This window comes from Peromyscus maniculatus, chromosome 2 (assembly GCF_049852395.1).
Source record: "Peromyscus maniculatus bairdii isolate BWxNUB_F1_BW_parent chromosome 2, HU_Pman_BW_mat_3.1, whole genome shotgun sequence".
Lineage (NCBI taxonomy): Eukaryota > Metazoa > Chordata > Mammalia > Rodentia > Cricetidae > Peromyscus > Peromyscus maniculatus.
This window is the reverse complement of record NC_134853.1, coordinates 79,565,174-79,592,008: the sequence shown is the minus strand read 5'-3', so window position 1 is coordinate 79,592,008 and position 26,835 is coordinate 79,565,174. Positions and strand designations below refer to the sequence as shown.

At 45.2% G+C, this 26,835-nt stretch overlaps 1 protein-coding gene across 14 annotated transcripts in view; it reads right to left on the bottom strand.

The window, feature by feature from the left end:
- LOC121827239 (uncharacterized) overlaps positions 1-26,835 on the bottom strand; it is a 46,613-nt gene that overhangs the window by 7,824 nt on the left and 11,954 nt on the right. For 5 of the 14 annotated variants that reach the window (XR_006069406.2, XR_013049117.1, XR_013049123.1 and 2 more), the window contains 2 exons: positions 26,480-26,687; positions 2,725-2,923 (listed from right to left, as the gene is read on the bottom strand). Coding sequence is in view for 2 of the 14 variants with exons in the window: in XM_076564231.1 (XP_076420346.1) it covers positions 2,725-2,923; positions 15,756-15,780 (224 nt within the window). In the remaining 12 variants the exon portion in view is untranslated. Of the gene's footprint in view, positions 1-6; positions 978-2,724; positions 2,924-15,755; positions 15,812-17,774; positions 23,334-25,266; positions 25,814-26,479; positions 26,688-26,835 lie in introns of those variants that run through there. The other 9 variants (XR_013049118.1, XR_013049116.1, XR_013049120.1 and 6 more) reach the window with 5 other exon arrangements.

The following is a 26,835-nucleotide window of genomic DNA, read 5'->3' as shown; positions in this document are numbered from 1 at the left end:
TGTAAGACAAATAAGGGAAAAGCAAGAATAGCCCATCTCTCTGCCTCAGCAGGCAGAAGCAGCGATTCCCATTTAAAAACCCCCAGAGTCTCAATGCCTTCTAAGAATGGATGGAGCCAGAGGGGGGGTTCTAGATCCCAGTCTAGCTTTGGGGTTTTGCCAAACTGCTTTGAAAGTTGACATTTGAAGCCCACCTGCCTCACTTGATGGTGACAGCTTAGATAATCTTAGGCAATTTATTCAATCTTTCCAAGTTTCTCAGTTGATTGAGTAGTTGCCTGGCATGCATAAAGCCCTGGGTTCAATCTCTAGTACTGAATTAAAATAGACATGGTAATGCCAGCACTTAAGAGGTGGAGTCAAGGGCACCAGGAGTTCAAGGTCACAGCAAGAATCATAGCAAGTTCCAGGCCAGCCTGGGCCACATGAGATACTCTCAGTAATTGTAATAACAACAACAATAATAATAACCACACCTACCTCACTAAAGTTATGTTAATGCTAATGTACTTAAAACAATTTATCCAAAGCCTGGCTCAGTGCATGGCTAAAAATGGTAGCTATGTTTTCAGTAAGGAAGCCAACTTGAGGACAGAAATGAGTGAAGGTAATAACTAGCAAATGACTTCTCCTTTGCCATGGCTTTTTCTCCCCTAAGGAACTCCATGCCATGTACACATCTGGACGAGAACTGGAACACTGAGAGGAAGATGAATGTGTTCGTTCTGCTGGGGGGACCCAGAAAGATGGCTCCTCCTTCACCTCCAATCTGATGTGGTTCTCACGTGTGTACCAGTTTTATTTTCTTGATAGAAGAAGTAAAGGCCTGGCAGGCAAGATGGCTCATCAGGTAATGGCAGCTGCTGCCAAGCCTGGCACCCTGCATTCAATCCCCCACATCCACACGGTGAGGGAGAGAATGACTCCTGTAGGCTGTCCTCCGCACTCCTCTCGAGAACCATGGCAAACACGCATTCCTGTGCATGCACACAAGTAAACAATAAATAAATAAATAAATAAATAAATAAATAAATAAATAAATAAATAAATAAATGTAATTAAGAAATAATAAAAAGGGTGCCATAGTGGTGCATGCTTCTAGTCTCGGCACTTGGGAGACTGAGGCGGGAGAATCTCCTTTGTGAGTTCAAGGCCAGCCTAGGCTACATAGAGAGACCTTGCCTCCAACAAAAGAAAAGGAAGACAAGATTGAAGTGCAGGAGGAGGAGGAGGAGAAGCAAGCACGATGTGCTGGCTCACACCTGTAATCCTGTAATTCCAGCACTTCTGAGTCAGAGGCAAGAACGCAGCAAATTTGAGGCCAGCCTAGACTACAGATGACATAGTGAAATCCAGGCTAGCCTGAGATACACAGTGAGACCCTGTGTCAAAAGAAAAGCAAGAAGCTGGGCACTGGAGAGATGGCTCAGCTGTTAAGAGCACTGGCTGCTCTTCCAGAGGACCAAGGTTCAATTCCCAGCACCCATCTGGCAGCTCACAAATGTCTATAACTTCAGTTCCAGGGGATTCGACACCTTCATACAGACATACATGCAGGAAATGAAAAATGCACCAATGCACATGAAATGAAAAAAGAAAGATTTATTTGTTAAAAAAAAAAAAGACAACAAACAACAAAAAGCAAGACTTGGTCTGAAATGTAGCATCAACTGACCTTAAAGCCCCAGCAATCTTAGGTGGGTGGATGGAAACAGACACCTATAATCTACAGAAGAATGACCAAAAAAATATTCAAGTGACAGATCCCTAGTACATCCAAGAAGAAACAAAAACAACCAAATCTATGCTCCTTTCTGGGCCCGAGAACACCTCCGAGAGTATTACAGATGCTCCGGATAGCAGGACTTCCTCCCTCTCCAGAAGCCACTACCGCCACTTGGGCAGGCCTTGTGCTGGCCGCTGGCCTTCACGTTCTTTGCACTCTTTTATCAATTACTTCCTCAGTCTCTTCTTGGCACTGGCTCCTTCCAGCGCCCTTATCAACCTATTACATTTTCCTTTCCATGTCTTCAGAGCATGTACATGCTACCTCAAACAGCCTAGTTTATTCCCAGGCTTGCTGTGTGAAGATGAGCACATCCAAGGGACCTGTTCTTCCCCAAGGGCCCCTCTGTCTTCAGCCTCCGCTGGAGTGACAAATCATTCCAAAGGACCCGAGTAAAATGAGGACATAGATATGTGCATACCGGCCATGCTGGTCCCAGCTCCCAGCTGATGGAAACAGGCATGCTCTCTAGCCTTATGGGGTAAACTTGACCAGAACGGGAACTACAAACACAAAGCAGGATGAATTCTAGAGAAACAGCTAGCTTGCCTAAGCACAGCGTGGGCAGTTCAGAGATAGCCTGGCCAGAAAGGAGACTTCCGCATGCAGCTGGCAAGGTTGACCCCTGGGGAAAGGGGAATAGCACCTCTCCTTAGCAATGGGCCTGCTCTTAAAATGGCTGCCACTTGAGAGCCTGCCTTAGGAGTGACATGTCACCCAGGAGAGCCTAGAGCAGTGGTTTCTAGAAACAGCAGCAGCTATTCTAGAACACAATTGGGTTCATCCTTTGTCCTCAGACTTTTACTTTAAGGACAACACACACACACACACACACACACACACACACACGCACACGCACACGCACACGCACACGCACACGCACACGCACGTACGCATGCATGCATGCACGCACGCATGCACTCCTGGCTGCCACTCACCTCAGTTTCTCCATTTGTAATCTGGGGAACTTGATAGAAGCCAGTCTCTCACTGTGCACATTCTGATCCACTGAATGGCCAAAAGCCAGGTGTGATGCTTCCACTGCTGTTATCTCAGCCCTTGGGAAGCTGAGGCTAGAAGAGTTCCACAAGTTCAAAGTCAGCTTGGTCTTCATAGTGAGTTCAAGGTCAACCCGGTCTGCAAAGGGAAACTCTGTCTCAAAATTAATCATCATCATCATCATCAAATCAAATAAACAGTGCATTCCAGCCAATGTTCTTAAAAGTTTGAAATAGGTTAGCGCAGAATATAAAGTTTCAGGGCATTTGCCACTGTATTGTGAAACTTACTTTGTCTGCCGGACAAGCCCCAAACTTACTAGTTACATAGGTTTTTACCAGGTTCCTAAGCCAGAGAGACCAATCGATAGGTCAGTAGTGTTCATTACCCAATTGCCTCTTTCCCATTGTTTGCCTGAGGACCAATCCCGGTTCCAAGTGAACTGCAATTTGGCTCAGCTCACTAACTGTGGACACAGTGACCTAGAAAAAGGAGCCGCTCGGTGCTACATTTATTGTCTAGCATGACATCAGCCAGAAAGCATTGCAAAAATAATAATATTATGATCATTGAGGGAAGGCCTGTTACATGCCAGATTCTGTGCTCAGTGTCTTAGGCACACTAGGATCTGTTCTCACAACAAGATGTATGTTATTCAAGGTGTATGTTAGCATTTTTTTTAACAGGAAAGGGAGACACAGAATGGGGAAAGGGGTCCAGGTGGCCCTGGAGTCCCTATCAGTCCATCTTTGGAGTCCTTACTATGACATGCATGTTCCACTTTATAACAAGGTAGCTTTGAACTAGCAGTTCATCCCGTCTGCAGGGAACCCAGTGGGAGCTGTATTAGCCAGCCAGACGTCTCTCCCTGACTCTGACCCACACTGGCTAAAACCCAGTTGGTTTATATTTCTAAGGAAGCGATCAAACTACCCTTCTCAAAGCTGGTGGGGGAGGGGATGTTCCAGAAGGCCTGAATTAAGCTGAGAGGTCTAATTTGGGGACATTCTTAATACACAAAATTTCTTCCAGAACATTTGGTCCTTGGAGATTTCCCCCAAATTGCCAACGATTAGACAGAAAATTCCATCTCCTTCTCCCTGGTTGCCTCACAGTACCCATCGCTTGCTCCCCGATACGTTCGCTCTGAGTTTATTTCCTTAGACAGCTTGAGTGCTTCCTCATTTGCATATGTGACTGACTGTCTTTGATTCACTGGTGAAGCCACATCTGGACAATTACATCGGTTAGGAACCTGTTCCTTGTCCCCAGGAATAGAGGAGAAAGAGGTTCATGAATCAGCTCTCCTGTTAGAGAATTCTGAGTTTTTAAAGTCACCATCCAGATTACAACATCCCCACTTCCCCACAGTTCCAAGGAAATTAGTCAGGGCTTAAATTAAACTTTAACCTTGTTTCAAATTAAAAATACAATTTAGCACATTGGTTTCATATGTTTTACTTCCTAGCCTAAAAAAAAAAAAAAAAAAAAAAAAAAAAAAAAAAAAAGCTTCTTACAGCTCCTTGACCTGGGAGCTTCAAATCCTGCTGCACATTCTTCCATTGTCTTATTCACTTCCACTCTCGAACTCACACAGACGCCCTTTGGCATTTACCTCCTTAGTGCTAGCAGAGCCTGCCTGGACCATCCCACCCAGCCCTCTGATTTTAAATATGTTTGTTTGTCTGAGACAGGGTCTCACGTAGCTCAGCCTGCCCTCGAACTCATTGTGTAGCTGAGGACTTTGAACTTCTGATTCTTCCATCTTAAGTCCTGGGATCACAAGGATATGCTACCAAGTACAGCTTATGAGGTGCTGGCTATTAAACCCAGGGCTTCATGCCCATGAGGCAAGGATGCTACCAGCTGACCTACAGCACCGGCCCTGGATTACTTAAGAGATTTTTTTTTTTTCCAATTCTGGAACTATGACTCAGGGCCACCACATGCTAGACAAGTGCCCTACCACTGAGCTACATTTAGTGAAGCTTTTTACTGAAGTATTCATGTACATATCTGCACATGTCGGTTTGAGTATCCACATCAAAGACTGGGTCCTGGTTTGGTCTCAAACTCAGAACAACCTTCCTACCACAGTATCTTAATGCCTGGCTTACATCCTTGAAAAAAGCTGCACCTAGCTTTTTTTCCAGGATTTGTATTTATTTTTTAATTATGTATAAATGGGGGTGGGATATGTGCACATGAGCCCTCTGCCTGTGTGAGCAGCCTGATGTGGATCCTACTTGGGAATCAAACTCTGGTCCCCTGCAAGAGGAATATGTGTTCTTCATCACTGAGCCATCCTCCTAGCCCCAACCAGGCAGTCTTGGAGGTGTTTGTAGGCAGTGACAAGCTGATTCTAAACTTTATATGAAAGTATGAAGGACAAAAAGAACCAAGCTGGAGCTCCCATAATACCCCACATCCCAGAGTGGCAGAACGATAACAGTGTGGATTCAGCACAGACTGCATACTAGAAGACAATCCGCAGGTTCACAAGCACACTCCAACACTTCAGCCCCAAAACAAAGGGGGCTGCTTCCAATACATGGGGCCAGAGCAACTGGACACAGACACTTTTAAAAAACTAAGAGAATACATCAAAACTAATTCCAGATGAATTTATGCTAAAAGATTCAAAGCATTTTTTTTACAATATACATGTACATGTACACATACAATGTGTGTGCACACTCATTGTATATGCATAGGAGAATAAGACTTAGTATAAGTCAAGTTTCTTGATGAGGACAAGAATGATTAGCCACTCAATGCATCAAACAGATAAGCTGGACAACTTCGAAACAAAGAACTGACAACCAGCCAGATGGATCAGTCATAAAGACACTTGCCATCCAGCCAGATGACCTGAGTTCCATCCCCAGGATTCACATGATGCAAGCAGAGAAATGACTCCAAGAGCTGTCCTCTGACCTCCTTTTGTACACCATGGTACAAGCACGCGTGCACACGCGCACACACACACACACACACACACACACACACACATATTAAACAAATGCAATTTTAAAACAAAAACTGCTTATCAGCCAAGCATGGTGGCACAAGCCTGTAATCCCAGCATTTGGGAGGGAGAGGCAGAAGAATTAGTTCAAGGTCAGCCTTAGCTGCATGAGACCCTGTCTCTAACAAAATACAACAAAACAGAACTCCTCATCAAAAGACTCCATTAGAGACCTGGCACAGGGCACAGACTGAGAAAATGTATTTGCAGAAGTATATCTGGAAAATGACAAGCAAATGATATGCTATAAGGAGCAAAGAAATGCAAGACTGTCTGGTTGGGGCTAGGAGGATGGCTCAGTGAATAAGAACACATCTATATAAAGATAGGCGAGCCAGCAGAAGGCGTGGTCTGAGTCTCTCTCTCTCTCTCTCTCTCTCTCTCTCTCTCTCTCTCTCTCTCTCTCTCTCTCTCTCTCTCACACACACACACACACACACACACACACACACACACACACACACGTGGCCCACCATACCAGGAGATTGCCCATATGTGGATCATGGATCACAAACAGCCCAGCAATTTGTTTTTTAAGACATCTCATGTAGCTCTGAGAGGCCTTAAACTCCTGATCCTTCTCCTCCAGCATCACACACACACACACACACACACACACACACACACAGGAGAGAAAGAGGAGAGAGTGAGGGGGAGGCCTGTGTGGGGGCATGTCTGAGCCACAGCATGTGTGTGGAGGTGTCACCTTTACATGGTTTACAGGGACTGAACTCAAGCTGCCAGCTTTGCACTGCACGAGTCATCTTATGGGCAGAGAGATTTTTTTTTAAAGGATGTCTCTGAGCTACTTAAATACAGACTTTTTCTCATTGCTACTTCCTAAGTTATCTAGTATAGTAACTATCTAACATTTACACTGCACACAGTATTATAGGTAAACTGGGGGGAGGGGTGACAGAAAGCACAAAGGAAGGTGTGCTAGAAATATGCAAAGTCTGCACGTTTTCTGCAACGGAGTGGAATATCCACAGACTTCTTCGTATTGCATGATTTCGAATTAAGCCCACCCTCAGACCTTGCACGCCAAAGGGCTCAGGATTGGCAAGATTATGAGTGAGTCAAGCTTTCATTCCTGCCGGGAGAGTGAGTGTTTGTTCGCCTACTGGATTTTTTTTTTGGGTGGGGGTGGGGTGGGGGGGTGAGACAGGGTTTCTCTGTGTAGTTTTAGTGTCTGTCCTGAATCTCTCTCTGTAGACCAGGCTGGCCTTGAACTCGAAGAGATCCGCCTGGCTCTGCCTCCCGAGTGCTGGGATTAAAGGCGTGCACCACCCAGCCATCTACTGGAATTGTTATTGCTGTTGTTTGGTTGAATTTTTGGGGGTTTTGTTTGTTTGGGGTTTCGTTGCTTTTTTTTTTTTTTTTTTTGAGACAGGGTCTCTCTACACAGACCTTGCTGTCCTGGAACTCACTTTGTAGACCAGGTTGCCCTCAACCTCATAGAGATCTGCCGCCTCTGCCTCCCAAATGCTAGGATTAAAAGTGTGTGCCACCATGCATAGTTTATCCAGTTTTGGTTTTGAGGTTTGTTTTTGCGGGGGAGGGGAGTTATTCTATGTTTTTATTTTTGTTTTGGAGACAGGATTTCATTGTAGTCCAGGCTAGAATTCACCATGTGATCAAGAATGACCTTGAACTTCTGGTCTTCCTGCCTCCATTTCCCAAGTGAGTGCTGGGATTACAAGCCTGTGCCACAACACTGTGTTTATGTGGTGCTGGGAACTGAACCCGGGGCTGCTTCCTGCCTGATACAGATGAGCTGCACCCACATCCCATGGTTTTCCTTGTAATGTTAGGATTATTGAAGTTCAGAAAGTAATCTGCTCACATTGTTCCTTTGTCCAGGTCCAAGGAAGTGTGAGGTGGTGGCCCAGAAGCTTCCAAGGCTGTCACCACCCTGCTTATGTGTTTGGAGCTGAAGGCAGTAACGGCTTTCTCCGTCCGCAACAGAAACTTCTCTTTATTTCTTTGTCTTCTGTCTGTTCCTTTCCCCAGACATGAAACACTCCCATTTCTCTGCTTGGCATTTTGCTAACGTCTGAATACACCCTTGGGAATAAGGCTGAGCTCCGACCAGGCTGGAGAAACAAACAGGCGCACACAGCAAACAACATGTGTTTCCAATCGCATCCGAGGACCCAACGCTTTCTGCCTATTCTAAAATGCGTCCCCAGAGTGGTTTCTAGCAGTCGAAGTTAAGGTCATTTTCATTTCTCTATAGGTTCAAATTGAAAAATCACCCTCCTGGATGATTGGACCAGAATACACTAGAGGCATATATTCGCCGTTTTGTCTCCTCCTTCTCTTGTCAGTGTTACTTGTGAAACACACTAGCAAAACTACACTAATCAGGGCTCACTATGCAGTCCTGGCTGACCTTGAACTGGCAGTGGTTCCCTTACCTCTGTCTATCAAGTGCCAGGATTAGAAGGATGTGCTGCCACTCCCAGCTGTTTTTCTGGTTTGTTTTTGTTGTTGTTGTTTTGTTTTGTTTTGTTTTGTTTTTTTGCAGTGGGGGGGGAGTTGTTTCTTTGTTTTTTGTTTTGTTTTGTCTTTTTACTTTCCTGAGATAGGGTCTTTCTCTGTAGCCCAGCTCCAGCCTGGACCTCACTGTATAACTGAGGCTGGCCTCAAGCTCCTACCAATCCTGTCTTGGCCTCGTCACTTGTGAGTGTAGACATGAGCCTCTCCTCTACTCTTTCTATTGCTGTGATGAACACATTTTGAACAAAAGCATTTGAGGGTAAGAAAGACTTTATTTCAACTTACAATTCCAGGACACAGTTCATCCCTGGAGGGCCACCAAGATTGCTATTCCACATGGCATTACCTCTGACCAAAGAAGGAACTCACCTCACAGACAGTAAGTACAGCAGAAACCATAGAGGATATTGCTTGCTAGCTGGCTTTTTCACCTCTTACACTCAACTAGCATTGCCTAGGGATGGTGCTGCCCACAGTGGGCTGAACCTGCCTATGGCAATCAAGACAGTCACCCACAGGCCGACCCTGTGGTAATCCTCTGTTAGAGCTCTCCTCTCAAATGACTCTAGGCTGCCAAGAAGACTTTTAAAGCTGATTAGGACAGCCACCATGTCTGACATAAAGACCACACTTTACAAATGCTGCTGGCCATTCCCCTTCTTTCCTCCCTTCCTTCTTTCCTTCCTTCCTTCTCTCCTTTCTTCCTTCTCTCCTTTCTTCCTTTTTTTCTTCCTTCTTCTTTTTTCCTTTCTGTAATTCACGTATTCTGTGGTTTCTGTAATTCACATTTTTGTAGTTCTCATATTCTTACCACTTTGACATTAAATTTTTCTTGGCATTTTGAAGCAAACAAGTATTCATCTATTACACTGCAACTATTTTCCCTGTGTTTGGTTTCTTGCCTTTAATTTGTGGTAGATTTTCTCTTACACATATCAACTTTAAATATTTCACAGTAAAATCTGTTCATTAAAACTTTATTTTTGGCCGGGCGGTGGTGGCGCACGCCTTTAATCCCAGCACTCGGGAGGCAGAGGCAGGTGGATCTTTGTGAGTTCAAGGCCAGCCTGGGCTACCAAGTGAGTTCCAGGAAAGGCACAAAGCTACACAGAGAAACCCTGTCTCGAAAAACCAAAAAAAAAAAAAAAACTTTATTTTTACAAAATATTTCGGAAAGAACTTTCTATCTTCAAACTATAAAGTGGTTAGTGGTTATACAGTTATTCCTAATATAGTTTCATTTGCTACATTTAAATACCTCTGTGAATGTGCGTGTGTGCGTGTGTGCATGCGTGCATGCATGTGTGTGTGTGTGTGTGTGTGTGTGTGTGTGTGTGTGTGTGTGATAGAGCCTCACTATGTGTTTCTGGCTGATACCATTCTTCTGCTTAGATTATGGGCCAGCTTGGAATTCACAGAAAGACCTGGTCTCAAAAATACAAAAAGCAAAGGAAAAGCAAAGGAAAAGAAAAGAAAAGAAAAGAAAAGAAAAGAAAGAAAAGAAAAGAAAAGAAAAGAAAAGAAAAGAGAGGGAAATAGGAAAAGAGAAAGGAGAGGAAAAGTAGGAAAGCCAAAGAAAAAGAGTAGCTGTGTTATATAAAGAATCAAATCCTTAAATCCATGAGCAAGAGCTTAGATCGAGGAAGCAGCATGTGACTGTCACTTCCAGGTGGGACGGCACCATTTACTGAATGATGGCAACCTCTTCTACTCTAGTCATTCTCGATGTTCCTGATGCTATGACCCTTTAATACAACTCCTCATGTTGTGAGGACCCGCAACCATAAAGTTACTTTATTGCTACTTCATAAGTGTAACTGTGCTTCTGTTGTGAATCGTGATGTAAATCTCTGAAGTACAGGATATCTGATATGTGACCCCTGTGAAAGGGTCCTTTGGCCCCCTCCAGGGGTTGTGACCCACAGGCTGAGAACTTCTGTTCTGCTCCTCCCTTCTGCACTTGGATGGGGTGGGGAGAGTTTGCTACCAGAGGTTCTGCCCCGCCGTCGGCATAGCGGCTTGTCCCTCTGGTACCCAGACTGGAGGCCACAGGGAGGCTCAGGAATGGCAACAGTGTGGATGATGGAAGTATGACCAGAGGAAGGAGAGGAGAGCTGACGGCCAGCCCAGCCCTTCCCTCCGCTTCCCTGCACTCAACTGCCCGTCACCGGCCTGGTTAACCTTTTGGAGTCCACGCAGGTTACTGCCTTTAGACTTGACTTCACTTCTTTCTTTTCCTTCTTCTCTTCCATCTCCCCACCCATCCCTTCTCTGGACAGGGAGTCATGTATGTCAGGCAGGCTTGGAGCTCAAGGTGTAGCCTTGAACTACTGATCCTCCTGCCTCCCTTCCCTGAATGCTGGGATTACAGCTGTGCACCACCACATCTGGTTTATACTATGTTGGGGTTCAAACCCAGGGCTTTGTGGATGCTAGGCAAGCACTCCGCCCACAGCCCCATACACTCTTCTCTGTTGGACCACTATGTACCCTCTCAATTCTCATCCCCATGCCCTTCCTTTACCACACAGGCTGACACCATTCTACTGCACAGCCCCAAGTATATTCCTCCCCCAACAGAACAAGACTTTTCATTGTGTATCCAAGAACACGTGGTTCTCTGTCACTGGCCTGGGAGCAAAGTATTCTTCCCCCAAAAGGCAGGTATATTCTTCCTTGCCTGTGTGCATCTCTCTCTATTTAGAAGTCTTGTCCTGCCATGTGTCCTGGGTTCAAATGCTATCTCCCCTTTACCTTCCCAGGCTCCATTGTCTCAGATGTAATATCTTAGCAAATGCAGGATTCCAATAGATTTTTGCTCTTTTGGTGTCTTGAATGAGGGTGGTCCCTACAGGCTCATATGTTTGAATAGTTGGTCTCTGTTTAGTGGAAGTGTTTGGGAAGGATTAGGAGATGTGGACTTGTTGAAGGAGGCACAAAAACCCACACCATTCCCAGTTCTGTCCTGTGCTTGTGGATCAAGATGAGACTTCTTAACTTCTGCTCCAGCGCCTTGCTTGCCCGTCTATTATCAGGGTCCTCCCACGATAACCATAGATTCTAACCCTCTGAAACGGTGAGCCCCCAAATTAAACACTTTATAACTTGCCTCACTCATGGTGTTTTAGCACAGTATTATAAAAGTAACTAAGACGTTTTCTTTCTTCTTTCTTTTTTCCTGTCTTTCTTTCTTCCTTTCTCCTTTTCTTTATTCCTTTCTCTTTCTCTTTCATTCTTTCTCATTCTTTCTTCTTCCTTTCTTACTTTCTTTTTTTCCTTCTTTCTTTCTTTCAACAGGCTCTCATTTACCACAGACTGGCTACATCTCACTTTGTCACCAGGGATGACCTTGAGCTTGCTCTCCTCCTGCCTAGGATTACAGGAACACCATAGCACACCAAGTTTTCACAGTACTGGGGATTGATTCTTCCAGTTTCCTGAATGGTAGGCAAGTACTCAACCAACTCAGTTACATCCTTTCCTGTTTTTTAAAACGTATTTAGTGATTTTATCTTGTAACTTTGTCTTTTGTTTGTTTGTTTTGAAATAGGGTTTGAGCCGGGTGGCGGTGGCACACGCTTTTAATCCCAGCACTCAGAGGCAGAACCAGGAGGATCTCTGTGAGTTCGAGAGATCCAGGACAGGCACCAAAACTACACGGAGAAACCCTGTCTCTATAAAATTAAAAAAAAAAAAAAACAAACAAAAAAAGAAATAGGATTTGACTATGGAGCCAAGGCTGGCCTTGACCATACTGTAATCCTCATGCCTCAGCTTACCTGACGTTATCATGACATTTCTTATTTTAGTTGACAAATAATTATACATTTTCATCCAGGTACAATGGTGCACACTGGTAATCCTGGCACTCAAGAAGCTGAGGCAGGACGATTACTACAAGTCTAAGGCCAACCTGGTTATGCAGTTTCAGGCCCACTCTGGTTATATAGTTAAGACTCTTCTCAAAAACAAAATTGGACTTGAAATATGTAGACACTCAAGTGAGCTAATTAACTTATGTATTGCCTCATATACTTAATCATTTTTGTGGTATGAGCATCTACTCTCTTGTCAATTTCAGAACACAATGCAATGTAGTTACTGTGTTGTACAACATGTCGGGGAATTTTTGGAGTCATTATTTTACCTACGAAAGAAAAAGTATGTTAATTACACCACGACACTGTCTTCCTCACCCTTAGGAGTTTTCACTTTTTACTCAATTAAGGAATTCTTCAAGCTGGGTGTGATGGCATGAATCCTTTTGTCCAGGTACTTAGAAGGCTCAGACAGGAAATGGGACTGAGCCCAGGAATTCCGGATTAGCCTAGGTGAGTCAGTGGGATATCCCTCCCCTACCAAAACAGAACAAAACAGTTCTTTGAACCTAAAATTTGCTATCACTCATCCTTCCTTTGTGCTTTACATGTGACTATTTACACATGAAACCAAATGCTCAAGACATTAGCACACTGAAAGCCCTTGTGTCTACAACTGTAAGAGCCATTACTTATAATACATACTCCCATTTTGACAATTTTTCTTCTGTTTTTATTCATTTTTAATTTTGTTTGAGGTTTTTTTTCTTTTTCTGAGGGGTGGAGGCAGTTGAGACAGAGTTTTATGTAGCCCAAGCTAGCCTGAACTCACAATGTACCTGAGGATGATCTTGGTCTCCTGGTCACCCTGTCTCTGCCTTTCCATGTGCTGGGATTACACGTGGGTCATCATACCCTACTACTCTAACTTTGAGGATGCTAAAAGGGTCTGATGCATTGAACTCACCCAGCATGAGCAAGAAAACCCTGTTGACTCCCAGAATAATCAATCAATCAATCAATCAATCAATTGATATTAGGGGAAAATGTATACTAAACTTGAAATACAGATAATTCCTTCCTCCTGGACTAGCATCTGGCACACAGTAGGTACTCAATAATGTTTGCAAGCTTGCTATTAGTTTGTGACATGTCACAGGCCAATCAAATAGAGAGTACACTAGGTGTGGTGGTATTAATCTCAGCACCTGGGAGGCAGAGGCAAGAGAATCAGGAGTTCAAAACTAGCCTCTTCCACATAGCAAGTCTGAGGCCAGCCTGGGCTGTAGAGACCCTGTGTTAACAGACCAAAACTGAGAGCTACTATTTCAACATGGCCTTAGACACAAGTGTTCAAGGCTTCCAGAACGGCAGTTTAGCAGTAAGGATGAGAAACTGAAAGCCTTTTTGAAGGAGCTGGAGGTGGGAGGACAGCCCAGAGAACGTCCTGGTTTCCTGGTGGAAGAGAAGACTGGTCATACCCCCATGTCGCAGTTTGGCAGACACAGAGTCGGGAGGTGACTTTCGAGTATGAGATGTTGGTTCTTGGAAGTGTGTTTTTATTTGTAAGTACATTTCGGACTTCAAGTCCAAAACCAGCACTAAATATCATGCTCTGCACTCGGCCTGCACAACCCCACTCTCCCTCCGTGAGGCACAAGCAGAAAACGGACTCCATTAGTCTGGAAGGAGAGCAGTTAGAACTGAAGGAAAGTAATGATGTGTTTAGGACAGGAAGATCACCCCATTATGCTTCTGTGTAGATGGAATTTTATTTGAACAAGTTGAATTTGAAACACACACACACACACACACACACACACACACACACACACACACACACACTTCCCAGGGGAATAGATCTTTACCAGAAGAAAGACCCCATTGCTTGGTGTTGTATTTTAAGCTTGGGAAAATAGGACGCCATTCTTAAACCCTGGCATTTGGCTACCCTAAGTCTCACCTTGAGTACAGAGGAATATGTGAAAACAGGGGCAGGTTGCAATCAACCAAAATGCTTGGCAGCACAAAGAATATATGAGGCAGGCGGAGGTCCTGACCAAGTCCTGGGAGGAGCCTGGATTCTCAGGCAGGGAAACCATGAGCCTGCTGGGTGACCTTGGGCATTTGTTTAATCTAATATGGCTGTATAAAATGGACCCTGTGACACACAAGTACACACATATGGGCAATGGTGACAAGGGACACATTTAATGGTCCACGTAGCAGGACATCCACTACAGGTGGAGAGCATCAGATTTCTGTCCCTTCCTCCATGTCCAGAGATAACCTTTTCATTGCTGGGTCACAAAGAAGCACCACAGCTGCAAAATCTGTGAGATTCATAATCCCAACACTTGGGAGACTGAGGCAGGAGGACACCCAAGAGTTTAAGGTTGGCCTGAGCAAGACAGCAAGATACTATCTCAAAAAAAGAAAGGAAGGAAGGAAGGAAGCAAGCAAGCAAGCAGCCAGCCTGGTGTGGTGGCACACACCCATAATTCCAGACTTGGGAGGTGGAAGCAGGAGGATCAGAAGTTCAAGGTTACATCCTTGGCTACATAGAATGACTAAGCCTGAGCTACATATATATGAGGACCTGTCCGAAGGGGAAAAAAACGGTAGGTGAGAGAGCTCAGTAACTGTTTGTTTAGAAGCCTGATGACCTGAGTTCAATTCCTTTGAACCCACATACATATGAAAGGAGGGAACGGACTCCACCATACTGTCCTCTGACACCTGTGTGTATAATGGACATGAACCCTACAAAGAAACTTTAAAAACATGTAAGCCTCCAAATAAAAAAATAAAAGAGGATCAAGGCTTTCAGGCAAGGAACTGTTCTTGAGAAGGAGTCACAGTGGTCTAGGGACAATGGCTATTTATTTACCAACTACGGCAATGTTGATAGCACATGACATCGGCAGAACGCCTGTACCTATATGCACCACATGCCAGGAAATGTGCCCATGGGCCCCCCTGAGAGTAAATGAGATTATGCAGCTCCAAGAACAAAGGGGTGGTTTGGACTGTGCTCACATGTCAAGAAGGTTCCCACCATGGCGTGGAGGCACACACCGATAATTTCAGCGCTTCGGAGGCAGAGACAGGAGGACCTGGAGCCCACAGTCAATAGCCTACAAACAAACCAAACCAAACAATGCTTTCATTTGGTGATTGTGCTGGTGATACTGCTGCTGCTGCCGCTGCCGCCGCCGCCGCCGCCGCCGCCGCCGCCGCCGCCGCCGCCACCACCTGTCACTGCTCCCTGTACTTCTCTCCTCCTCCTCCCATTTCTTCATGGTTTTAGTTATTGTCCCTTCAACACTTTCACTTTTTGCTGTGCTAACCATGGCCCTGCAGACCTCACCCACGCCAGGCTAGTGTTCCACCGTTGAAGCACAAGCCCAGTTCCCATTCGGTCAGTATTTTGGTGAACACCTGCAGTGTGCTTGTTTGCAGGCCAGATGCTTAGGATGAAAACATCCAGAAGGACTTGTTTCATGAAGTCTTCCCAGGTTAGGTGGTGGGAGGTGGAAAGAGCAACCCAGAGCAGGAGACAGGTGCAGCCAAGGCACAGAGACCAAATAAAAGAAAACGAAGAAGCCAAGCAAACACTCACCTTGCTCAGGAAGCAAAAAAGCCATGGTGTGCAGAATCAAGTCTGGGCCTGGGGACCTAGAGACAGGCACAGCGAGGAGACAATAATGGCTCTGTTAGCAGAGAACTACACGAACTACACCGAGTGCATTCATGGAGTGCACGAGGCCCTGGTTCAATCCCCAGCACCTGATAGACTGACTGTGGAGGTGTACATCTGTGATCCCAGCACTCATAAGGTGCAGATGAGAGGATCAGAAGTTTTATGCTCAGCTATATCAAAAGTTTGAGACTGGTCCAGGATACATAACATCTTGTCTCAAAAAAAAAATCAAAAAATAGTTTTTTTGTGGGGTTTTTTGTTTGTTTGTTTGTTTGAAAGAAGGGGGAATCTTGTTAGAATCCAGTGTCTCTCTGGCCTACACAGGGGTCCTAGTGGGATAGGCTATTTGCATATTTCAAGAACCACAGTAAAGCAAGATCAAGGGCAGTTTTCAGGGCCAAGATGGATACAAGAGGCTCTCATAGAGACCGTGACAATAATCTAGGTCTATCATAATGAAGCATAAATTGGAAAGGTGGGAGAGAAAGATGTGTGGGAACAAAATGAGGTCAGTAAACAGGAAGCTGAAGGGGAAATAGCAATAAAGAAATAGGGCGGGGTTTGCTGGTGCACACCGGTCATGCCACACTTGGGAGGTGGAGGCAGGAGAATAGAGAGCTCAGGGTTGGACTGGGGATGTAACTCAGTAGATAGAGTATTTGCCTAGCATTCACGAAGAACCATGGTTAGGATCCCCAGCACCTCATGAACTGGACATGGTGGCATATCCTTGTAACTCTAGTGTTCCTAGAGGTCAGTGTTAGGACCTGATGTTTCCAAGTTCCAGGTCTCTCACCAAAACTTGTAATGAAGGAGCACAGAGACAGCAAAGGAGCATGGGAACTTTGTTAAAAACCAAAGAGCTAATACAATTCAACAACATGCTGTCAGGAGGGCCAGTAGGAGCAAAAAGCTGTGTGGGGGGATACAAGCCTATAATGCCAGCATTTGGGAAGTAGAGGCTGGAGAATCCGATATCCAAGGTCATCCTGGGTTACATTACAGGCTCCAAACCAAATGAGCTGCATTGGACCCTTTCTCAAGTAGATAAAAAGAATGACAGTGGATGACACAGGAGTAAGAGTACTCCAGGGACCCCAGGTTATTGTTTGGGGCTTCCTTTTACAGAGTTCAAGAGAAACAGAAGTTTGGAGCTAAGAATACTAGCATGGCTGTTTTGACTACCAGGTTTGAAGGACATAACCTTTTTTCTGCTGAGCCAGTCCCTTCCCACAATGCATCTGATATTAATCATATGTATGCCCAATTATGCATAGGCAAAAGACAGAAAATAGGGAATTCTCCTTCAATGTTCACTCAGAGGACATAGTATGCCTTATTTTACATGTATTCAAAACCAGTTCCCGCCAGATTGTTCTCCTTGCCCTCATACCCAGATTTAACTGGAAATACTTCTGAATAGCAAATATCTAGGAAAGAGGAGCTTTGGATGATTGTTGGGGCAGAGAGACTTATTTCATTGTTTGGAGGGGAGTGTCATTGAGATCTTCGGTTGTTAAGAGAGGGACGTGTTCATAGTGTGTGTGGGGGGGGGTCCTAGGGTGTCAAGTGCATAGTTAAAAGAGGGGGTATAAATAGAATATTACTCAGCTGTTCAAAAAATGAAATATTTCCAGGTAAATGAATAGAACTAGAAAAAACCATCCTGAGGTAATCCAGACCCAGAAAGATAAATATGGTATGTACTCACTTATATGTGGGTATTAGCTGTTAAGGCAATGACAAGCAAGCTACCATCTGTAGAACCACAGGGGTTAGGTATAGAATAAGGGACTAGCGATGGGGGGGGGGGGGTTCCCTAGGAAAGGGAAAGGGATAGCTATGGATGGGAGTGTGGGGTGCACTTGGAATGGGAGAATCAAGAGGGTAGAGAGAGGGAAGAGGGGGTGAGGGGTGAATATGGGGAGAAGCAGCCATTTGAGGGGCAGTATGAAAACCAAATACAGTACAGCTTCCTAAAATATATACATGTATGAAGGCAATCTAAATGAAATTGCTGAATAACGGGGAGATAGGGCCCCAACTGTTGCAAAATATTTACCTATGCAAAGACGGTTTGCATTTGTTTAACTATGCAAATGTGTGTTGTATTTGTTTATTTATGTAATGATGTGTTGCTGTTTTACCTTGCCTGTCTAAGACACCTGATTGGTCAAATAAAATACTTAATGGCCAATAGCGAGGGAGGAGGTATAGACAGGATGTCTGGGCAAGGAGAGTAAGGAGGAGGGGGAATTTAGGCTCAGGGAAGAAAGAAGAGGAGGCCAGGGGCCAGCCAGACAGACACAGAGGAAGCAGGAAAGTAGGAAACAGAATGAAAGAAAGGTAAAAAGCCCTGAGGCAAAAACACAGGTGAATAGAAACAGGTTAAATTAAAAGAGCTAGTGGGACAAGCCTAAGCTAAGGTCAAGCATTCATAATTAATAACTCTCCAACTGGACATCTCTTGTCACCAAATGAAGCCACCAGTACTGGGAATGAGTTACATCTAATTAAGTTGTCGTCCAAAGAGGTCCTATGGGAACCCCCAACCCAAGCTGTTACCAATACCATAGGTCACTCTCTGCACACTGACACCAATGCCCTGTGCGGAATACAACACCTCACAACTCACTGAACATGGAAAAGTAGAGCTGGTGTCTCCATAGAGCCTTCACCTCTGTGGGCTAGTGTTCTTAGTACTGGAAGGTACTGTGCACTCTACCAAAGGAGAAAAGCAGTTACAAACCCTTCTATCTACAATGGTGTCCTCCCTGCAAGATATGCTGGTGCAATGGGGGCACAACGTTTCTGGGAGTAACCAAGCAATATCCGATTTGACTTAAGGCCTGCCCCATGAGAAGGAACCTATACCTGACTGCTGGAGTGGCCAAGGATCTGAGATCAGAGAGCCCATAGACCAAAGGGGAAAACCAAATCCTGTTCTACTAAAGGAGAGCAGCAACAAAACGTCTCCTAATGACATTCTGCTAGACTCATAGATCAATGCCTTCCTCAGCCAGCATCAGGGAAGCTTTCCCCTGCAGCGGATGGGAACAAATACAGAGACCCACAGCCAGATAACATGTAGAGAGTGAGAGAGCGTGGAAAACTCAGCCCTAAACAGGATGTGTCTATTAAATACCTCCCTCGGGGCTCAGGGCACACCTCAGAGGAGAAGGCAGAAAGACTGTAAGAACCAGAGGGGAATGAAGACACCCAGGGAACAACGATCTCTAAACACGGGCACAGGACTGGCACACACAGAGACCGTGGCAGCATGCACAGGGCCTGCATTGGTCTGAACCAGATGGGAACCTAGAGCTGAAAGGAAAAGTGGACACCTGTCCACATTCCTAACCCAGAAGCCTTCTCCAGTTGATAACCTCTTGCAAATAAAAATGTAGCTTTCTTCAAGGGAGTCAGACTCACTTGGGAAACTACTTTTAAGGGTAGGCTGCAGGCCTAGGAGTAGATGGCCAACACAACGAACTCAATGACATCTTTGGAGTTACTTTGTCTCATAATATTTTGTCAGGGCTTTTTTCTTTTTTTAAAGTTTATCTTTTATTATTTTTTATTTGTATTTTTTCTCCCTTTTTACCCTGCAGGTCCTTTGTATGTATATTATGGCTTCTGGTTTTGTGTTTCTACAGGATTCTTAACTGTGTGAATAAGTGGGTCTGTGTGTCTATATCTGGTTTCTGTGCCTTTTCTTAGGCTCTTTTCCTTCTGTTTGTTTTGTCCTGTTCGTATTTGGGTTTGTTTTATCTTTTTTGTTTTATTTATTATCCCTCAGAAGCTTGTTTGTTTTCTAAAGAGAGACAGAAAGAGGGTGGATCCAGATGGGAGGGGAGGTGGGGAGGCATTGGGAGAAATAGAGGAAGCAGAAACCATAACCAGCACGTATTTTATGACAAAAAAATCAATTTTCAATAAAAGAAAAAATGAAATAATAATAAAAGCTACCAAGTTACCTAAGCTACCCTCTATGCTTGCCTACTTCACCAGAACCTGAGACATAGAAGCCGGGGATCAAGAGTTCAAGGTCATCCTTGGTTATATAGAGTATTCAAGCCAGGCTGGCCTACATGAGATCCTGTCAAAAAGAAAGAAAGAAAGAATGACTGGGAAAGTAAGATTCATCAGACTGAAAGGTTGACAGTGTTGTCAAGGTCATGTGTGGTAAATCACACCTATAATCCCAATAGTGGAGTAAAAAGACCACCTTGAGGTCAAGATATCAGCCTGGGTTACAGAGTGAGACCATACAAGCAAAAAGGTAAAAGGCAGTCAGGAAGGAAGCAGAAACCGAGGAACAGATGAGAGAGGAAGACCTTGGGGATGCTGGCAGGGTCTGGGTACCTCAGGCAGAGGTGCCTGGTAGGCATGCTCTCTGATCGCAGTCTACAGTTTTCTCAGTTTGCTTTGGATCGTAAGTCTATGTATCCCCATTGTATCAGCATGGTCTTTATTGAGGCCTCCTAGCTACAGAGCTGCTAAAGACTCTCCTCATCAGGCAGAATCTCCTGGTTCCTGAGGGAGAGAGGATATACAGAAATGTACGGGATTCTGAAGCTCATGGTTCATTGAGCATATCATCTTGACTGTATTAAGTATGGACTCCACACACACATGCCATGTATGAAGGAAAGACTGTTAGGAAGACAGACACAAGGCTTCCCCGGCACTTCAGCACTTTCAAGTTGGGCATAGTGGTATGGGCCTATAAGCACGTGGGAAACAGAAGAAGGAAAGGGGCAAGTTAGAGGCCAGACTAGTCTACAAAGTGAGTTCCATGCCAGCCAGCTTTGCATAGTCAGACCCTCAGGAGAAAAAAAAAAAAAAAGGAGGAAGTAGGCAGGGAGATTTTATTTTCAGGACAATGGGCTTTCATAGCCATTGATATGTCAAGACCATCAAGCCCAAGCAGCCTTCATGTGGAACAAGAGACCCTGAGCTATCTGCCACTTGCTCGCTTTTCCCTCAACTATGTCTACCACCACCACATGCACTTTCCCAAACCAACCTCCAGGCTCACTGTCCCATTCCAACTGCCCATCCACAGGTCTTTCTCTTGCCTTCTCCAGCTGCAGATCCAGGCAGTCAACCAAGCACCTTTTGCGGTTCAAAGCCCTCCCAAGGCCTCCCCTTAAGCGAAGTCTTCCTCCTCTATTCTGCTGCTCCTTCCCTCTCTCGTATCCATTCCAGCCACTGCTGCTCCTCGGTTGTCCAAGCACTGAGGCCACACAGGCTGGACGGCAGTCCCTCGGAACAAGTTCTGCATAGATGCCAGAGGGTGTCCATGCCTGTTGTCACCACTGCGCACTCACCAAATCTCTGTTCACAAAGAAAGCTGGTGAGGTGGCACACGGCTGCGATTTCAGCACGGGGAAGGCAGAGACACGAGGGTACACAAGCCTCAGACAAGTCTAGACTGCTGCACAGTGAGCAAACACACACACACACACACACACACACACACACACACGCACACGCGCACACACACACGCACACGCACACGGGGTGGTGTATACCTACAATCCCAGAACTTGGAAGGTGTGGAGTTCAGGAGGATCAAGAGGTCACAGCAAGTTAGAGACCAGCCTGGGCATCATGAGACCGCGTCTTTAAAAATATTTAGAAGGAAATGTTTCACTTTTCTTTTTAGTTCCTAAGTGTAGCTAAAAGGAAATGTGCTTTCTACAAAGAAGAAGAAGAAGAAGAAGAAGAAGAAGAAGAAGAAGAAGAAGAAGAAGAAGAAGAAGAAGAAGAAGAAGAAGAAGAAGAAGAAGAAGAAGAATCATGGGACTGGGAGCACAGCTTAGCTGGTAGAGTACTTGCCTGGCATGCACAGAGCCCTGGGTTTCAGCCTCAAACCACATCAGCCAAGCAAGGTAGTGTGTGCCTGGGCTGCCGGCACTTGAGAAGTAGAGGCAGGAGGATGAGAAGAACCACACAGTAAATTTGAGGCTAGCCTGAGCCTCATGATATCCTTCCTTAAAAAACAGAAAAACAACGGTAGAATCGGAGCTCTAGTTTTGAGTTCCTACTCCAAAATGACCAGCTGTAGTCAAGTGACAAATCAGTTAACTTCTCCGGGTCTCAGGCTCCTTCTAGTTTTCAAACACCCATGGTCTTCTAGCCAAGAGTTCAGAATTCGAATACACAGTACTATAGGGTCTTGCTCTCTTCCCCGCTCCCTTCTCCCATTGGGTACCCATCTGGGTGAATAGACCCTGAGACAAAGCATATTTCTTCCCCTTTGTATACCCGAGGTAGGAAACAAGAGAAGCTGAATTCTTTCCACACACGATACAATGACGTTAAATAGCAGATTTTAATTGTTCTCTACAAGCGAGCTGGATTCAATAGCTTAAGAAACTACGCATTGGCCCACTCTCTTTCCCTGCAAGGCAATGAACCGGTTCCTGGAGGCTGAAGCCAGCTCACCACCCCACAGCAGCCACTCTCTCTAACACGGCCCCTCACTCAGACCCCATGTTCATGGACACAATTCATCGTAGTAACCGGCTGCAGCTGCAATTAGGAGGTGGAGAATCCGGGCATGTGTCTGGGTTCGAGCTGCGTCCTGTGTGATTCCTCAAATACTTTGGGTTTGGCAGAAGCCGGGACGCATTCTGTCAAGTTCTTTCTCCCCCTTCATTGTTAAGCCCGTGTGTATTCAAGAGAAATGTGGTCCATCTGATTCTCATTCATTTTCGCTTAACTCAACAAAAAAGTTGTCTTGGAAGAACCAGAAAATGTCCAAGTGGCAAACCCAGCTCATTTAATGGAAGTCTTATTAGCATCTTTCTCTCGACTCCAGACAGCTTGACATTCTCCAAATGGGCCAAGCATTTCCATTTCACAAGGCCCCTGCACTTGTGCACCAAGCCTAGATTGCCCCTCACCCCACTTCCTCCGTGTCGACTCCTAGTCATGGAGTCCCAAGGGCTGCCTCCTTCGTTAGAGCTTGCTTCACATCCCAGCTCAGAGACAGCGGCACACACGATCCTCTGAGCTCCTGCTCCACCTCGCTTGTAGTGCTAACCAGCCCTTTATTCCCAGCCTGCATTGTGTTGCAGTCAGTTGTTGAACCAGGGTAGCCAAGCCCTCACCGATGTCTGCCTCGGTGCTAAGCCCTTGACCTTAATTAAAGGCCTGCACAAGAAATGGCAGACAAAAATTGGCATTTGCGGTAAAGCTCTTGCCAAAAACATTAATTATTGTGTCTATCAATGTCCTTATGTGGGCTTCCAGGTGAGAACTGAGCATGGGGTTTAAAGGACTCAAATAACCATGGGCTTCTTCCCTCCTGATAAGTGCCGGGGCAGGATTTGTTCCTTTTCTGTCCCGGCTGCCAGGAAGCTGGGGGACAGATTTGACAGTCATGGCAGCCCTGTCCTGTGGTAGCTCCATTTCTTCCTCCCTCCCTTCCTTCTTTCTCTTTATTTTTGGTTTAAAGGGCTTGGTTTTCTATTGCCACATTGTTACCTTTATAAAGGAAAAGAAAATACATTCTTTATGAGTCATTTTGAAGCCCTAACAGCATGTCATAGTAAAATAATAAGTTGTCCATGGCTGCTCCTGTAGAACAGGTCTAAGTAGTGGCTATTAAGGCTAGTAGTGGCAATCAAGGTGTGTGTGTGTGTGTGTGTGTGTGTGTGTGTGTGTGTGTGTGTGTGTGTGTATGTGTGTGTATGTGTGTGTGTATGTGTGTATGTGTGTGTGTGTGTGTGTGTGTGTGTGTGTGTGTTGCTGCTGCTGCTGTTGTTTGTTCTGTTTTGAGATAGGGTCTCAATGTGTGGCCCAGACTAATCTGAACCTCACACTGTAGCCCATCCTGGTCTTGAACTCGTGGCAATTCTGCCTCAGCCTCCTCATTACTAAGGTTACAGACATGAAGCTGACTGCACGTGTAGAGATCAGAGGACGACCTAGGTAGTCAGTTGTCTCCTTCTGCCCAGAGGGTTCAGTGGTTGGAAGTCATTGGGCTTGGAGGTAAGGCCCATTACCTACTGTTTTGTTTTTGTTTTTTCATATTTTAAGTTAGAATACAAAGCACTGGGTTTCATCATGGCATCTTCACATATAATTACCTTAACACTTTGTTCTCTATCATCTCCTCCCCCACTCTCCACTCTCACAGACCCTCCTGTCTTCCCATGGGTCTCCTTTCTGCCTGCTGTTGGTCTACTTTTCAATTACATGCACTCCATCACCGTCTCTATGCTCTCCTTTCCTCCTCATTCATGATTTTCTTTCTAGTTTCATGATCTACAAACACACATGTAAATACACACACACACACACACACACACACACACACACACTGCTATATATAATTTTAAATAGGTTCAACATATGAGAGAACACATTTGTCTTTCTGAGACTGGCTTATTTTAATTAACATAATTTCTAGTTCCATCCATTTTCCTGCTGTCATAATTTTAACTTTTCCTTTATACATGAAATTCCTGTATTCACTCATCTGTTGATGGGCATCTAGGCTGGTTCCATTTCCTGGCTATATGAACAGCAGCTGCAAACACCAGCACACAAGTACCTGTGATATATCGACTTAAGATTTTAAGGTATTAACCCAAATAGCTTGGGAATATGATCATTCTGGTTTCCATTTTTGAGGCCCATCCATGCTGAGTTCCATAGTGGCTGCTCAACTTTGCATTCCTACCAGCAACAAATAAGAGTTCTTCTTTCCCCATATCTTCCCCAGCATTCATGGTCCATATCTTCTTGACAATAGCCATTGTGCGTGGAGTGAGATGGACTCTCAAAGCACTTCTCTTTTGCAGATCCCTGTGTAGACTCCACTTCTTGACAACACAACTTATATCATTCATCTTCTGCTCTGGACTTCTCACCATATAGCAGAGTTCCTTCTATAGGCATTCAGCAGTTGTCTGATAGATGAATGGGAAGCAAACAGAAAATCCAAGACTTTGGGACTAGACAAATGAGAAAACCACAGACTCGGAGCTGGAAATATAGTGCTGTGCCTCGGCCAGTTCCTTTGATCTATTTGAGATGTGGTGGCTCAAGCCTATAATCTCAGTACGTGGAGGCTGAGATAGTACACTTGTGGGCAACCTGAGCTACATAATGATTTTGAGGCTAACCTGGACTTAACTCAAAAAAAAAAAAAAGACATCTAAGGCCACTGGAACATGACTTTTCGGGGATAGCTGTGCCTAACCTTTCCTCTTTCCCTCTGTCTCTTTGCTTCCATGAGGTGAGCAACTTCTCCCACTGTTTCTTCCATGGCATGCTGCCTCAACAGACCCAAGAACAAATGGGCCAAATCAGCATGAACTCAGACCTCTAAATCCACAGCTCAAACATGGCTTTTGTCTTCTTGGTTATTGTATTTTGATACACTAACAGAAAGATGTGTAACACTGCATCCTCAAAACCAGCAGTTATTTTATTACAGTTTGTTTGCGTTTTTATGATTATTTGACTACTTTCAGCTCCCTGTAGGTTAGGACTGCATCCTCATTTATGCTGATATTTCTTCTCAATGTCCAGTTCAGGCCACACACATGGATGGTGGTCCCTAAACCAATTTCATAAATGAGGGAATCGATTTGTTTTATAGACCCATGTGCAGTCAGCCTCTTAGCTCTTAGATTCTTGTATAGTTCATTCAGGGGGTGGATGCTTGGCACAAAGACGGCTGTAAAATCTCCTGTTTGTTTTTTCAGGCATATTACAATGGAAATGCAAGGTTTGCCAATAAGCAGGGGGAGAATTCAGAATGGTAAATGGAGCACCCTTACTTTCAAGACCTGGTAAAGGTTTGATCAGCAATACCCAGCCAAAATAATTTTTTTAAACTATACTCAAGGAGAGAGTTGACCCTGTCCTTTCAAGAAACTTCCCAGCCAGGGGAGCAAACCTCTGAGGGAACTGGGACGACTGTGATGTCACACACACTGACAACTTCTCAGAATCTGGAGCACGCAGAGACCATGGAAAGGAAGATCAAAGGAGCAATGTTACATTAAATGAAGGCAAAGCCACTCCACACTGGGTTTGTCCAGGCAGACAGCCGGGTTTTTAAAACGATCACACACAGATTTCCGTTTGGTCTTTCTCTGTTGTCTTGTATCTAAGATGAGGTCTCACTCCATGGCAGGCTAGCCTCAAACTCAGGGTGGTCTTCCTGCCTCAGCCTCCCGCAAGCTGGGTTTGCAGGTCAAGCTACCGGGTCAGTCTCAAAGATACTCTCTGCCTTGCTCTTCAGCACAGTTGCAAAGAGAGTTAAGGCAGGCTGGGGCTCTAGCTCAGCTGGTACAGTGTCTACCTCACCTACATAGAGCCCTGGGTTCTCCCCCTGGCAGCTCACAAACCAGGCATGGTTCTACATGTCTGCAATCACAGCACTCGAGGGGTGCAGGCAAAGGGATCAAAAATCAAGGTCATTCTTAAAATAGTTTGAGACCTGCCTATCTCAGAAAGCCCCAGAGCATGGCACATGCTTTAAGTCCAAGGGCTTGAGAAGCTAAGGAAGGAGGATTTCAACCTGGCCTGCATAGTGAGACCCTGGAGAGGAGGAGGAAGGTGACCGCGTGCTGCAATCCTGAGAGTCAGCATGTCTACCACTCTTCATTTCTTACCTTGGGAATGCCTCGGCTGGGGCCAGCCAGACCAGTGGTCAAGAACTCATCTATTCATCCACACCATCTCGAGCTTTGCTCCATCTCCCTCTTCCACGGTGCCAGCTGATCAGAGGACTGACCCAAGCTCATGTGAAGCAGCCAGGTCCAGACGAGAGTCCAGGCCTTCCCGCTCAGCAGCCAGGCCCCAGCCCTGCACATAGCCGCTCTGTGGGACAAAAGCCAACATTAAGCTTCTCCCTGCTTCCCAGGACATCCAGCAGCTGAGTGACTGAAGCTTTGTTTTCAGGTCAGTGGTTTCTGCCCCCTATACACTGGTCCATGGTCTATTATCTCTCTGTGGTTTTTCTATCCCC